The following is a 15,079-nucleotide window of genomic DNA, read 5'->3' as shown; positions in this document are numbered from 1 at the left end:
TAATAACGTTTCAATTTGAACGGTGGAGCAGCTGTTGTAAGTATACTGAGACCTTACAATTCATATCTCAAGGTGGGTGGTTGCAATTGCATTGTAGATGTCTATGGACTTCGGTAAATGCTTAAAATCAGGTGTCACGTGAGGTCTTTCACCCATGAATGCAATAAAAAAAATTAAATAAAAAAGATTTTACAATATTACTGTGGTCTACTTTGAGACAGTCAGTATCAATTGTGTAGTATAATGGCTGTAGTACCATTCCATTCAACAGTGGGCAGCAGCTTAGCTCTGCCATTGGCATTGCTTATGGCTATGGGCAATGGTAACCACTCACCATTAAGTGAACAAGTCTGCCTACAACGGCAATAAAAAATATTTGGAACTCATAAATGGAGTATCTAGAAATTATACAATAATGGTACCTCCCAGTGCCAGCTTGCACAATCCCTAACATCAGTAAAGAACATTTATACAACATGGTTGACCTACCCTTTCAGCTGTTGGAAGGATAGATAGGATAATCTTAAGCATTCATGAGTATAGCAAAGAAATAATAGAGGTAAAGAAGTAACTAAGATACACACTTGATTTTTCTCATGAATAGCTAGAAATTATTCTCGTCTACATTGTATTGGCATAGAGTTTGTGTGTATTATTGTAGAAAAACTTTACAATTTGAAGGTTTTCATTCAAAATCAAACTAGAGATTGAGTTTCTCCATTTTTTTTGTGGTACAAGGATAACTTTATTTCATTGTGAATGTCTGGTGTTCCTCTGGATATCTACGTTAGCGAAGTTACACAAAGCGTAACTTACGTATTATAAATTTAGTCTAATAAATACTCACCGATAGAAACGATTGTGATGCTAAATAGGAACTTATTCTTAGGAAAACTTTTTTGTTTCACAACTTTTTCAACTGCAACAGTATTTTCCTCCATTTTAATGTTAACTGATTAGCCGCAGTACATTAATAGTGAATAAAAAATATTTATTCGCACATTATTGTTTTTTTTTTTTTTTTTTTTTTTCTCCCATTTCTTGGCCTGCACGGTTTGTGCGTCAGCCACGCAAAAAGGTTAGGAAGTGAATTAATGGATTTATTTTTTGGATTTGAAATTGGAACGGAATTTGGAAAAAGGATCAGGTATATATATTATATAAACTAAGTACATAAATGGTTACAATTTTATATTATTATGAAAAATGAAACTAGCTAATATTCTATATACATCAATATTGATATTAGATAAAAGGATAGAAATTGAAGTAGGAAAAGGAATTTTAATGGACAAAAGTGAGGAAATAAAAGCGGAACGGTCATTTCGAGGACAGGCAAAGAATATATGATTAAAATCCCCAACGTCATTGCCACACTCACATATATCGCTAGGCAAAAGGTTAAGCCTTGCCAAATGCAAGGGAATGCATGCATGGCCCAGCCTCATGCGAATAAGGGTCGATGTGATAGCTTTACCAAACGTCAGATTTGAAAACCACGGTTTAGGAGGTATATCCACCTGGATCGTGCTGTAATATCGACCTTTAGTCTGTCTTGAAGAACGCCAAATGTGAGTCCAAGAATTCAATAATTGGAATTTAGGAAGCAGAGCTAAATCACAACAAAAGTTTTTGTACGGAACCAAATCTCCATCATTGACCGCAGCTTTGGCAAGGCTATCGGCCTTGGCATTGCCAAAGATACCCGAGTGCCCCGGAATCCAAGCAAAGGAAACTGTGTAATTTTTGATGCAACATTGATACAATAAATCACGACATGCAATAATCACAGGATGATTATTTCGGTTACTGTTAAAAGGAAAACGTTCCAAGGCTTGGAGGGCACTTTTAGCGTCAGTTAAAATTATTGACTTTTTAAGCTTCATCATTAAAATGTACTCCAGAGACTTCAGAAGACCAAAACATTCTCCAGTAAATACTGAAGTCTCTGGAGGCAATTTTATTTTCTGAACAATGCCAAACTGTTGATGGAAAATGCCGACCCCCACACACTCCTCGGGACCGGGTTTGGAGGAATCGCTAAAAATTAAATGACAATTTTTCCATCGGCTGTCACTGTCAATAATATCAACAAATTTGGCATTGATAGAAAGATCTTGTTTTTTTTTCTTCGGGTGACGTCGAGTGTGAACACAAGTGTCTTCGAAGTTTCCCGGTGTTTTAATTAATATTATTTGTTTAAATTGCTGTTGACTTGCGCTACTGATTCGTGTTGGTGTTGGTATATATCTGTTGTGCCGTGAGTGTAAATATATTGTGTTTGTTATATTATTAAAAGGTAAGAATCATGGATGACCCGCACGATCCCGGGGGAGGTTATAAAGGACCACGTGCGCCCCACTCACAAAACTTTTCTTCTCAGATGGATATAGATCCACCCAATTCCAGAAAACGACCACCACAGTCTGAGGAAAACATTCCCCCTAAAAAAACGATTACTAATCTTTCACAAACTTCGCCGTCGATTCAGTCCACGTACACACATCCCGATTTTGTTGAACGTAAGACCCGATACTGTGAAGATGACATTGCCCCTTTTTTAGTCCACGTTAATAAGACGGTAACAGATGTGTCTGCTGGTCCCACCTTGAAACCCATCAAATTCGGACACTTTCTATTCAGAAACAGCATAAAAAATGTAATACAGGATGGTGTGAAACGCATTGGCCGCAACAGGGTTTCAGTGGAATTTAAATCTGCTGCTGCGGCTAACGCTTTTCTAGAACACCCAGCACTTCAGCCGGCTAAATTTGAAGCGAACATCCCATCTTATAATGTTACACGAATGGGAATTGTGCGTGATGTTCCAGTAGAATGGACTTTAGAGGAGCTGGTCCAATCGGTAGAAGTTCCTGCTGGCTGCGGTGCAGTCATTAAAGCACGCCGCTTGAATAGGAAGAAAATAGAAAATAATGTCCCTACCTGGATACCTACCCAATCTGTAGTTTTAACTTTCTCTGGTCAAAAACTTCCAAATCGGATTTTCTGCTTTTTTACTTCTCTCCCAGTTGAAGTTTATGTCCTTCCCATTATCCAGTGCAACAAGTGCTGCCGATTCGGCCATATTTCAACGCAGTGCCGATCAGCCCCTCGTTGCTTTATTTGCTCCCAACCCCACGAAGGAATTACCTGCTCGAAGTCATCCCCTCTATGCCTGTTCTGTTCCGGCCCCCACTCTGCCACTGACACATCCTGCCCAGAGCACAGTCGACAAAAATCGATCAAATTAGTTATGTCACAGGAAAGCATCTCATATTTAGAAGCATCGGCTAGGTTCCCACAGGTGAGAAGATCATTTGCAGATACTGCCCGAATGACTCAATCATTTCCGTCCACGTATCCTCCGACAATCCACACTGATCTCTCTCAGCCACTCCATCCCAATTCTCAGTCCTCTTCTTATAAGAAGACTGTTAATATAGCCCGACGCCCATATTCTGCTGCTCTAAGCCCAGGCTACGATAGAGAAGCCCACTGTCGTATTGTAGATACTCCAGCCTCCACCACCCCCAATGGATGCGCTCTGTTATCTCCCAACCCCCCTCAACAAGAAAATCTACTAGAACTTCTCTTGTCCACCCTCATCAACATCATTTCGAAAATGAATGATGTAGCCCTACCGAACAACGTCTATCAAAAACTGACTCAGCTGATTTCGATTTTCAACAATGTTCCCAACAATCCTACAGTGGAATTGTCGCAGCATTAGATTAAAAAAAGCTGAACTGATTTTTCTCATAAATAAGCATAACCCCTTGATTTTTGCTGTCCAGGAGTCACGCCTACTCCCGGGCTCCCGCTTCAGGGTTCCCGGTTTTGCGTGCCTCCGGGATGATAAGAACAACGGAAAATGCGGTAGCTGCATTTTAGTTTCGAGATCCATCCCATATTCCCAGATCACCCTCCCTCCACATGACAGTAACTGCTTCAATGTAGTGGCTGTTAGAGCCTTAGATATATCTTTTTTATCCGTTTATATACCTGATCCTAACATGTCCATCCTAACAAATCTATTCTCAATCATTGGTGCCCTCCCCCCTCCTGTTGCTGTATTGGGTGACTTTAACATCCACCACAGTTCATGGGGTTGTTATCAGAATGATTCCCTATCCTCCGCCTTCCTTGACCTAGTTGATGACCACAACCTCTGCATCCTCAATGACGGCTCCCCCACACGTAGAGTTCTTCCTGGCCAGAACCCAAAATCCGCTGTAGACCTTTCTCTATGCACTCCAGCCACCTCTTCGCGCCTCACATGGCTTACGCTGTGCAATACGCATGGTAGTGATCATTTCCCCATCCTTATGTCCTTTCCTGACTCCTCTAATTATATACTCCCTCCTCGCAACCCTCGACTTAAATTTAATTTGTCGAAGGCGGACTGGACCCTGTTCTCTCAGTCTGTTGACGCTCTTTTGGTTCATCTTTCCCCAGTCCCCCATGAGAACACCCATGCTGCTTACTCCATCTTTAGGAATGCTTTACTTTCAGCAGCAGAGACAGCGATTCCTACTAAAAACGCTTCTAGGGGTAAAATCCCATCACTTCCCTGGTGGGACTCTGACTGCTCTGATCTATGTAAACAACGTAAAGAAGCCGAGATGGAGTACGCGTTACACATGTCTCCAGCTAAATACATAAGTTATAAAGAAGTAGCTGCAAGGACAGTCAGAACACTATCTGAACGAAAGAGACTGGGCTGGAACATGTTTTGTGAGTCTCTTTCTCCCAGTTCCCGCCCTTCTTTGGTCTGGAATAATGTCAGGAGATTTCGCGGATCCGTATCTGTAGACCACAATTCTTCTTCGAACGACCCATCGGTTTGGATCGATTCATTCTCATGTCGACTTGCTCCCCCTTACGTTCCCACCTTAGCTGAGTCCTCTTCCCTTCCCCCTCCGCATTCACCTACTCCTGATACTCTTGTGGCCCCTTTTTCTCTGGACGAACTAACTGCAGTTTTGGAGTCTCTTAAGGACTCGTCCCCGGGAATCGATGGAATACCTTATTCATTCATTGTCAAATGTAGCTTTACGTCCAAATTAATATTTCTAAACATATTAAATAATATTTATTCTTTAGGAATCCCTCCAGATGAATGGAAAACCCAAATAATCGTCCCTATCCTCAAGCCAGCAAAACCTAATAACGAGTCAAGTAGCTACCGTCCCATCGCCCTATCATGTACCATGAGCAAAATTTTAGAACATCTTGTTAAAAATAGATTGGAGTGGTTTGTGGAGAGTAGAGGCATCCTCCCTGCAAGTCAATTTGGCTTTAGGAAGGGATTGAGCACTATGGATAGCGTAGGTTGCCTTGCAACGGATATACGCATTGCTCTCTCTAAAAGAGAGTCCTTGGTCGGGGTTTTTCTTGACATTGCATCCGCATACGATAATGTCCTTCTTCCTGTACTCAGGCAAAAAATGCTCCAGCTGAGTATCCCAGAGAAGATGGTTAACTTCATATCTAATCTATTTTCATCTAGAGCCATTTTAATTTCTTGCCAAAATTCTTTACTTCCTCCTAGACTTCTATGGAAGGGCCTCCCTCAGGGATCAGTTTTAAGCCCTCTATTATACAACTTGTATACCTACGACCTAGAACTTTCGGTAAATTCATTCTGCAACGTACTACAATATGCGGATGATTTGGCTCTATACGTCTCAGTCAGGGACTTAGGGGATGCCTCTGCTCGCCTCAACTCCGCTATTAACTATCTCCATGACTGGTTAGGTAATCATGGTCTATCCCTTTCAGTTGAGAAGAGCAGTGTAGTGACATTTTCTCGCATGCGATCTATTCCCGACGTCATTGTCTCGTTTGATGGCAAAATATTCCCAGTGCGAAACTCAGTAAAATTTCTCGGAGTCGTTCTTGACTCGCGTATGACTGGTGTCCAACACATTAACCACATCATCAAAAAGTGCGAAAAGAACATCCATATTCTTCGCTCCCTGTCAGGCGTATGGTGGGGATCACACCCCTACACTCAAAAACTGTTATATAACGCCTTGATTCGCAGCCATTTTGATTATGGCACTCACATTCTAGAACCTTGCAATAAGTCTGCCTTAACCTCCTTGGACAGGATCCAATCAAAGTGCCTACGTATCATAATCGGAGCAATGAAGTCTTCCCCCATTAACGCCCTTCAGGTTGAATGTGCAGAACCCCCCTTGCACTTGAGGAGACAATACTTATCGGACAGATTCATTTACAAAAATTTTCAGCTTTCTAACCACCCCCTTATTTCAAAGTTACATACTCTTTCGGAACACATCTATTTCAACAGTTACTGGAATCATAAGTCCCACCCATGCCTCTTCACCAGTTTTGTTAAGTTTATCAGCCTCCCCTGTCCCGTCTATCAATGTAGGTTAAATCCATTATTCCTCACACCTTATAATGCAATTCTATACCGTCCGGACATTGTTCTAAATATCGGAATAAATAAAGATGACCCCGGTGCAAACGCCAAATTTAACTCTGTCGTCAATAGTAAATGGAACGGTTGGCATACTATGTTCACTGACGCATCAAAAATAAAAGCTGACGGCTGTGTAGGCTTCGCTGTCTGGATACCGGAGTACAAAATCATTTTAAACTTTAAGTGTCCCCCTCAAGCCTCGGTTTTTACAGGAGAGGCGCTAGCTATCCTTGAAGCCCTGATGTATATAGAATCACATAAGCTACACAACACGGTGATATTCACCGACTCTAGAAGCTGTCTACAGGCAATCCTTGCAAACCAACTCAGATCCAAGTCAAAACTCCCTTTTGTTCTGAAAATTAAAGAAATTCTTTTTCGGTGTCACGTGTCTGGCATAAAAATCACCCTAGCTTGGATCCCGGGACATAGCGGTATAGTGGGTAATGAGGGTGCTGATCAGTGTTCTAAGGATGCCACGACAATAGGTAGTGATATTCATTACACAACCTATGCACAAGATCTAACGTCTCTAGCCAAGGCCGATCTCATATCGCGCTGGAATGAAGCGTGGAACCTTTCGAAGCGCATTAAAGGCAAACATTACGCGGATGTTCAAGACTCGTTGCTCGTTCGGCCTTGGTTTTTTAAATACAGGAAAGCCAACAAGAGAGTCACGTCCACAATATGTAGGTTAAGATTAGGTCATGCTTGTACCCCGGTTCACCTAGCTAAAATAAGGGTCAAGGATAGCTCCCTATGTGAGTGTGGGCTCGACGAGGGATCAGCAGAACACATTTTCTTTAACTGCCCTAGAAGACCTTCCCTTTACGAAGTTCTACCGGACATTATCCCCAGACCGACGAATTTCAAATCTTTGTTGAGCCTTGTACATACAACTTTTGTAAATATTTTATGTGAATATGTTCACCAGAATAACATTAGACTATAAGTTGTTTGTCCTTACTAATCTTCTGACAATCTTTTCTGTAACATATATATATATATGTATGTATATGTATATATACATATATTGTTTGTCCTGTTTTAGGTTAGTAATTCAACAGTTGATTACTTTGTAAAATAATAATAATTAAAATTGATGTGACCTTGTGCAATCACGAAGCCCACCCAACAAAAAAGAATCCAAACTTCACCAAAAGACATCAGCTGAGCATAATCAAAACCACAGACTATAAAACTTGACTTTGGCGAAATCAAAAAGGACCGCCATTACAAAAGAAAATGTAATGTAGAAAGATCTTGTTTACTTAGGCCGAAATCAAACATAATAGATGGATTTAAAGTTAGGGCATCATAGTTAACACAAAATATTGGAAGGAATTGTGATCTATGTGTAGGAGCTTGAAGAGCTAAGTACTTTTGGAGACTAACAATAAGGCATGGCGGCGATTTATGAGTCCAGTACGGATAATCCATACATTCCAGCAGAGACCGTAACTTAGTGTAAAGAGGATGATTATAAACTTGGAATGCTCTAAATAGAAACCGGTCACAAAGAAATTGTCGTCTGAGGTGCAGGGGGGCTTCAGAACATTCGACCTGCAAAGCGTTAATAGGGCTCGAACGCATAGCCCCAGCAATTATTCTCAGAGCCTTAGACTGGATAATGTCTAACTTATGGAGAGCTACTGCATTACAGGGTTCAAGTATAAATGTTCCATAGTCCAAAATACTCCTTATTAGGGCATTATACAAAAGCTTTAGAGAGAAAGGGTGGGCTCCCCACCAAACTCCAGAGAGGCAACGCAATATATTTAGAATCTTCTCACATTTATCACTTATATAGTAGCAATGAGGGCTTCCTGTAAGTCTTGAGTCTAAAATTACCCCAAGAAATGTTGCTTCACTTTTAACAGGAACTCTAATGTTATTATAAAATACAGACACTGATGGAGGAAGCCTCATACGTGAAAATAAGACTATAATACTTTTAGGAACTGAAAGGCTTAGAGAGTTATTGTCAAGCCAAACTTTTAGCAACTTAAGAGAATATGTGACAGTATCAGACATGTTGTCAATAGAATCACCAGAGACATAGAGGAGTAAATCATCTGCATATTGGAGTGTGTTAACTTTACCCCTAAGGGAGGCTTCCAGATCATGAGAATATATATTGTAAAGTAAGGGACTTAAAACGGAGCCCTGGGGTAAACCTTTCCAGACAATACGGGATTGATAAGAGTCTTCTGATATTACTTTAAGCATTCTACCAGAGAGAAGATTGATTATGAAACTTATGAAAATTTGTGGGATATTCAAATTAATCATTTTTTGTTTCAGAACCGAAAGGTTGACATTATCATAGGCTGCAGACACATCTAAGAATGCTGCTAACACAGACTTATTGTATGAAAATGCCAATCTTATGTCTGTCATAAAAATGCTGAGACTATCCATCGTACTCCTACCTTTCCTAAATCCAAACTGGTTAGGAGATAGTAACCCTTTACTCTCAATAAACCATTCTAGTCTATTTTTAACTAGATGTTCGCAAATTTTGGAAATCACTGAAGCTAATGCAATTGGTCTGTATGATGATGGATCATTAATGGGTTTGTTGGGCTTATGTATTGGGATAACTTCATGGATTTTCCATGATGGAGGAATATTACCTGATGTTAAGATTGAATTAATTAAACTGAGAAAATAAGAAAGGCAGGAGTCATTCAGGTTTTGAAGAAAAGAATATGGAATTCCATCACAACCCGGGGCTGAGTCCCTAAGCCTTGAAAGAACCCCTTTGAGTTCTGAAAGGCTAAAGGAAATGAATGAATCGCTACTATCATGCTGGGAGAGGAGAGAAGGCTGTGAGTCAGAAGAAATATTATCTATAGATGGGACAAATGGTGGAGCTAATTTGTCAAGAAACAAATCAACTGTACTACTATCCATGAAAGGAGACCTTGGAGGTTTGAAAGCGGATCTGAATCTACGAATATTTTGCCAAACTTGAGATGGAGAAATTTCTGGTGAAATTGAGGCACAAAAAGATTTCCAGCTATTGAATCTTTTTTGTTTTAATAATTTACGAGTTTTAGTTATAAGATTACTAAGAATATTAAAATTTTGTGTTGTAGAATTTTCTCTGTAATTTTCTTCAGCTATCTTTCTCTCAGCTATCGCAGCAGAACACTCACTGTCCCACCAAGGAGGTGATGGAATATACCCATTTCCACTATTGTTTTTTATAGGAAAAACTTCCTCAGCAGCTTGTAGTAGGGCCCGTGTAAAAGCTTCAGCACAAAGATGATTACTGCTGTCATTTAGTGGAGGTATGGTTGATAAATTTTGTTGAACTTTATCTCCAAATAATGACCAGTTGGCATCCTTAAGTCTATATTTTAGCCGGGGAGGGGCCTTTGATGTCTTTTCACAAATTTTTTGAGGAAATGATACCATTAGTGGAAAGTGATCGCTTCCATATGAAGACGATAGAGGCCACCAGTTTAATGTAGGAGCAAGTGAGGGACTACAAAGGGTAAGATCTGGTGCACTAATACCCTCATGGGGCTGTGTTCTTCTAGTAGGACAACCAGAGTTTAAAAGACATAAATTATTATCATCTAAGATGTCTAAGATTCTAGCCCCATAATGATCAGACTTAGAACTTCCCCACATAGAATGTTGTGCATTGAAATCTCCCATAACCAAAATAGGGCGCGGGAGGGAAGATAGGATGCTACGAATATCGTCAAAGGCTTCATTGGAAGGGTGAGGTATATACATATTTACAAAACAGATATTATTTACACTAGCAGCAATAATAGAAAATTTATCACTGTGATTAGGGATGGGTAAGTGGACAAAGGGCACACCTCCCCTAAGAATTAGTGCCACTCCACCATACCCATCTGTTCTGTCTTCTCTAAGACAGACATGTCCTGGAATTCTAAAATTGAACCCAGGACGAAGCCAAGTCTCTTGAAGAGAGACTGCAAATGGTTTGTAACTATTCAATAAAAAAATTAAGTCACTTTTTTTACTATTAATACTCCGGCAATTCCATTGAATCACCAGAGACTGGTTTCGTGGATGGTCCTGACTGTCCATTAGTTAAAAAAGTTTTTGAAGAAACGGCATCGTTGGACGGTATTTTAATTATGTTCGATTGTGAAAGGTACTGAATTATAGAAATGATGAGATCCTTTGTTATTATTTCTGACAAATCATTGTAATTTTTGAGACAACCTGTAGAAAAGGAAGGAATGTTGCTGTAATCTTGGATAAGCTCTGCATGCGCTTTTTGATCATATCCCTTACTAGAATTTCTGGGACGAGCTTTGGGTTTCAAGAATACTGTTTTCTTATATGATTGAGTCGGACTCTTAAAAGGGCTTGTTAAATTATAGGGGCTTGAATAAGTCATAGTTGGACCCGAAGGGGCTGATGAAGCAGAAGCAACAATGTCAGCATAAGATTTTGAAACTGGTGGATAGACTTTACTTGCTTCTGAATAGGATATAGAGTTTCTAGCCATTGTTTCTTTTATAGCTTTCTGCCTAGCATACTCCGGGCATTTTTTGTCTGTTGCGAAATGGGAACCAGAACATAAAATACACACAGCATCATCTCTTTCCGTCTCGCAACTTATACCTGAATGATTGTCACCACATTTGTAACACCTTGGAGTGCCTCTGCATTGCATTTTGGTGTGACCAAAACGGCAGCAATTAAAGCATTGCAGCGTGGGGTAAATATAAAGCTCTACAGGTAGGGAGTTAAAACACATAAAGACCCTGGGAGGTAACACCTTCCCATCAAAGGTCAAAACTACGGTCTCAGTTGGAACAAACTTGGGTGTCTCGCCGTCATAAACCTTTCTGCTTAGTCTCCTAACTTTCAGAATGCTTCCACAGTTCTGCGGAAGCTCTATATTTTCTATAACATCTTTCTCGTCCCAGTCACATGGAACACCTCTCACTATTCCCATGCGGGTGATAGTGAAGGCCGGAATAAAAGCTTTATATTTATTATCATCAAGAGATTTGTGATTTAGAAATGAGTTAGCCTCCTGAAATGTTTTAAATTGAAATGACAACCTATTCCTTCCAATTTTTTTTATGCTTCCCTCTACAATGCTTTTTATTGAATTTTTTTTTAGAAAGAATCCAAATTGTACTGGATGTATAGATCCAGTTTGATTAGGTTGTAAAATTTTTTGAATATGTACATCATAAGGCGCAGGGTCTGACGCCTGGTAAAGCAGCCTAGCAGTGCGAGGGTTACTCGTAATGTTTTTAGAGTTAGCAACCTCATTATGATGGATTTCAGTGATTTTATCATCTGACTCAAGTACTTTAGGTATAACATTATCCTTTATATCATTAGGGGAAAGTTGGCAATCTGGTAGATCTGAATGTTTGTGATTCCTTCTCTTTTTTTGGTTTCTAGTTGATATTCTCTTTCTTTTAACGGATTTAATGTTTTCCGAACAGTCTGTATCTATAATGGAACCTTCCGTTTCCATTCCCGAAGCATCTATTGTAACTACATGAGACACCTGGAGGGATGTCCCTCCAGGGTCTTCGGGCTCCAACATGGAGGCCAAGAAAAAAATACTATTTACATATAATACAATAAGATGACTTACCAGGCGAAGAAAACAAACTAAAACTATAAATAATCAATACTACTAATATATATACACTTTACAACTTAACTGATCCTGTAATATTAAATTAATTTAATTTTCAAAAGTTTAGCCAAAAAAAAGACGCCCGCTTAATTCAACACTTCCCGCGCTTTTTACATTATTGTTGTAAAAGTTTGAAACTTTACTATGGTATTAAAATGACTAATTTTTAGTTTATTGTCATTTTTAGGCGACATTCTTGTCACTTGACTTTGTAGTTGTAGTTCCATTTTTTCAACATGAAAGGCGAAAGTATTTAACCATACTGCGTAATCTGTTATATGAGTCGTCTATTATCAAAGGTGGCAATCTGTGCATTTGGACAAAAAAAAATTTATTGGTGTCAATACAGATTGATTTGAATATAATCGTCTCCTTCAAAGAATACGGTTCAAAACCTGCATTAAATAAAGGTTAATAGTTAACCTGTTATTTATCTAAGATGTCGTTCCGAAGAGTTTTGTGACTGCCGATGGAATACAAAGTCAATAATTCGTTTTTCTGATTTACCAATCATTGTCCAAAAGTCAGATTGCCGCCTTTGATAATAGTCGACTCATATGTTATGTTATAATTTTTAAAAACTTAATAGAGAGCGAAAAATGATTTCCTCGAAATGAGATGAAGTTGTACAGTTAGAGTAAAAAATAAATTAGCCAGGCAAGGGAATATAGATAATTCAAGCAACCTTTTTTAACAAAGACTGAAGACCATTGAACTGAATGAAATTAAATAATTTATTATATTGTAGAATGAAGTTGAGAATAGCGAAAACTTTTTAAAAGTTCAATGGACTTTTTGGAAGAGCAGAAGAAACCATGTCCGACTTTTTTGTTTCGTTTCCCTAATATTAGGCGTTTTTTCACATGGTAAACAGTTAATAAGCCACCATTACTACATAACAACTGTAGCACTAAATTTCATTTTTTTTTTTTTTTTTTTTTTTTTTTTTTTTTTTTTTTTTTTTTTTTTTTTTTTTTTTTTTTTTTTTACTTTTTCCTCTTGCCTATGTTGATAGCCTTGAGCGGCTATTTTAACTTCTCCTTGACGTGTAGGTGAGCTCACGGAATTCGAACCGGGAGTGCTGCTAGCACTGGCCCTAGCAAGAGCAGTGCTTCGCAGAATCTACCAACGGATCGGAAACTGACCCACTGAAAAGATCCGGCGAGAAACACGGTGGGCTGTGTCTATGAGTTAATTTACTTGTCGAGTCCTTCGTCGAAAGCGACGGGTTCGGCGAGGAAGGTGACCGGTGCTTAAGGTACCTAAAAGCATCGTAAATGGATCGGGAGGACCTGGTGAAGTGTTTAGGGTAACCTAATGAAGTGTTTAGGGTTAGGGTTAGCCTACTACGCAATGTATTGAATAAAACCACCAGCGCCATCTAGTATATTTTTTATTAACTTACATTTTCAAGTGTCCAATGATGAAGCTTTTTCTATTTTATTATAACGTAAATATATATGTGTATATACTTTTATTAATCAACTATTGATTCAACTTCTTAAGTTAGAATGTTTTTGAAGACTATCATTCTCTATTACAAATACAGGTAAACCTTCTATAAAACGATATTTTACAACACGGTTCCACTTTAACACGTACAGAAAATTCCCTAATGCTCTCTTATAACGCGGTATTTCTAGAACACGTATACGAGATTTTTGTTTAAAATTATTTGGAAAATTACACTATGCACTACGAACACACAATATATGGGAATAACCGAAATTTTACTGCTTCTGTCCTATGTTTAATAGGTAATCAAAATACACACGAGCATAGTTGAGATGTTTCATTCATAAAAATTATTTGTCATTTTTCTACTGGCTTCTGGTCTCATATAACGCGGTTTCGCATTACACGGTAGGAACATATCTACCGTGTTATAGGAGGGGTTACCTGTGCACAATTTAGTTTAATTACGTACACTGTTAGGACCGGCTTTGATAATGGCAAATCTTGCTAGACTCAGGGCGCGCGATGTTCTCGAAAAAAGTAACAAACCTTTTTCTTATGGAGGGTAGAGGTAAGGAGAACCGTCTCATATGGGAGAAACTTGAAAAAGTATCCCACTTTCAACATTAATAACAGTTCAAAAATTTTCCAAAATGGCGCTACCATAGGCAAATGATATGAATTGAGCAGTTGTTAACTGATTGAAGTATGCTGAGTTCGGAAATTTAATATATTTAATGACTAGAGTAGTTAGTGACAGTGTAATATACAAGACCTCACATGTTTACGTAGTCCAAACTAATTTCGTCAATACAACCTAGAATTATTGTTGTGGTAAAATCGTGGAGACATCGATTGCATTTTCTTATCGGCTTTAAATAAAAAGCTTTTTGTGATTTTGTAGTGCTTACAGTTTTTTCGTCCTTTTTTATTTCTCTATCTTATTCTAAAAACTTTCAACGCCTTTTTTTAAATTTACTCGGTTGCTACTGTAGCGCCACACTTATTTAGCAGATTTTAACGTAAGCTTTTTCGCAACAGAGACGGTTCTCCTTACCTGTACCTTGCTTACTTTTTCTTTTCAAACCACGCGCGTTCAAGTCTGTATAATCTATGGTGCAAGCTATAGTCTATGGTGCGGGCACGCTAAGTCTGAACCACGTGCAGATATTGCTTGATGAAATGTTCGTGTTTCGAGACTTGTGTGAATGTTGTGAATGTGTTTGTGTTGCACAGATTCTCGTTCGTCGAAGCCGTTGACACGATTCCGCGTAAATAGTATCTTTCGACTCCCTTGTCGTAAGTGGAAAAAGCTAGGCCCCCGCCGCTGTCCCCTTTGCATAAAGCTTTGCCTGAATAAAAAAAATCAAAAAGATGTTTAATTTAAAAGTTGCAATTAGGTACACGCAATGTATTGAAAAAAAGAACGCGTTCAACTTGGTGCACATGAAAGAAGTGAAACTTCTTTCGCAGTATTGTAGTTTTCTTCATTTTTCATTATTAAATCAAATTTC

At 38.9% G+C, this 15,079-nt stretch overlaps 2 protein-coding genes across 4 annotated transcripts in view; both read right to left on the bottom strand.

Moving 5' to 3' along the window:
* LOC101746342 (probable C-mannosyltransferase DPY19L1) overlaps positions 1 to 12,297 on the bottom strand; it is a 37,033-nt gene extending 24,736 nt beyond the window's left edge. For 2 of the 3 annotated variants that reach the window (XM_062675879.1, XM_021348829.3), the window contains exon 1: positions 848 to 2,091. In XM_062675879.1, the coding sequence (XP_062531863.1) occupies positions 848 to 941 (94 nt within the window). In that variant the 5' untranslated portion in view covers positions 942 to 2,091. Of the gene's footprint in view, positions 1 to 847; positions 2,092 to 12,065 lie in introns of those variants that run through there. The other variant, XM_038020073.2, reaches the window with a different exon arrangement.
* A 1,189-nt stretch (positions 12,298 to 13,486) lies between these two features.
* LOC101746626 (modular serine protease) overlaps positions 13,487 to 15,079 on the bottom strand; it is a 29,312-nt gene continuing 27,719 nt past the window's right edge. The window contains exon 15 of the mRNA XM_038019869.2: positions 13,487 to 14,917. Within this exon, the coding sequence (XP_037875797.1) occupies positions 14,712 to 14,917 (206 nt within the window). The 3' untranslated portion in view covers positions 13,487 to 14,711. The remainder of the gene's footprint in view (positions 14,918 to 15,079) is intronic.

This window comes from Bombyx mori, chromosome 24 (assembly GCF_030269925.1).
Source record: "Bombyx mori chromosome 24, ASM3026992v2".
Taxonomy (NCBI): Eukaryota; Metazoa; Arthropoda; class Insecta; order Lepidoptera; family Bombycidae; genus Bombyx; species Bombyx mori.
The sequence above is the reverse complement of the archived record's forward strand: the minus strand, read 5'-3'. Positions and strand labels throughout refer to the sequence as shown.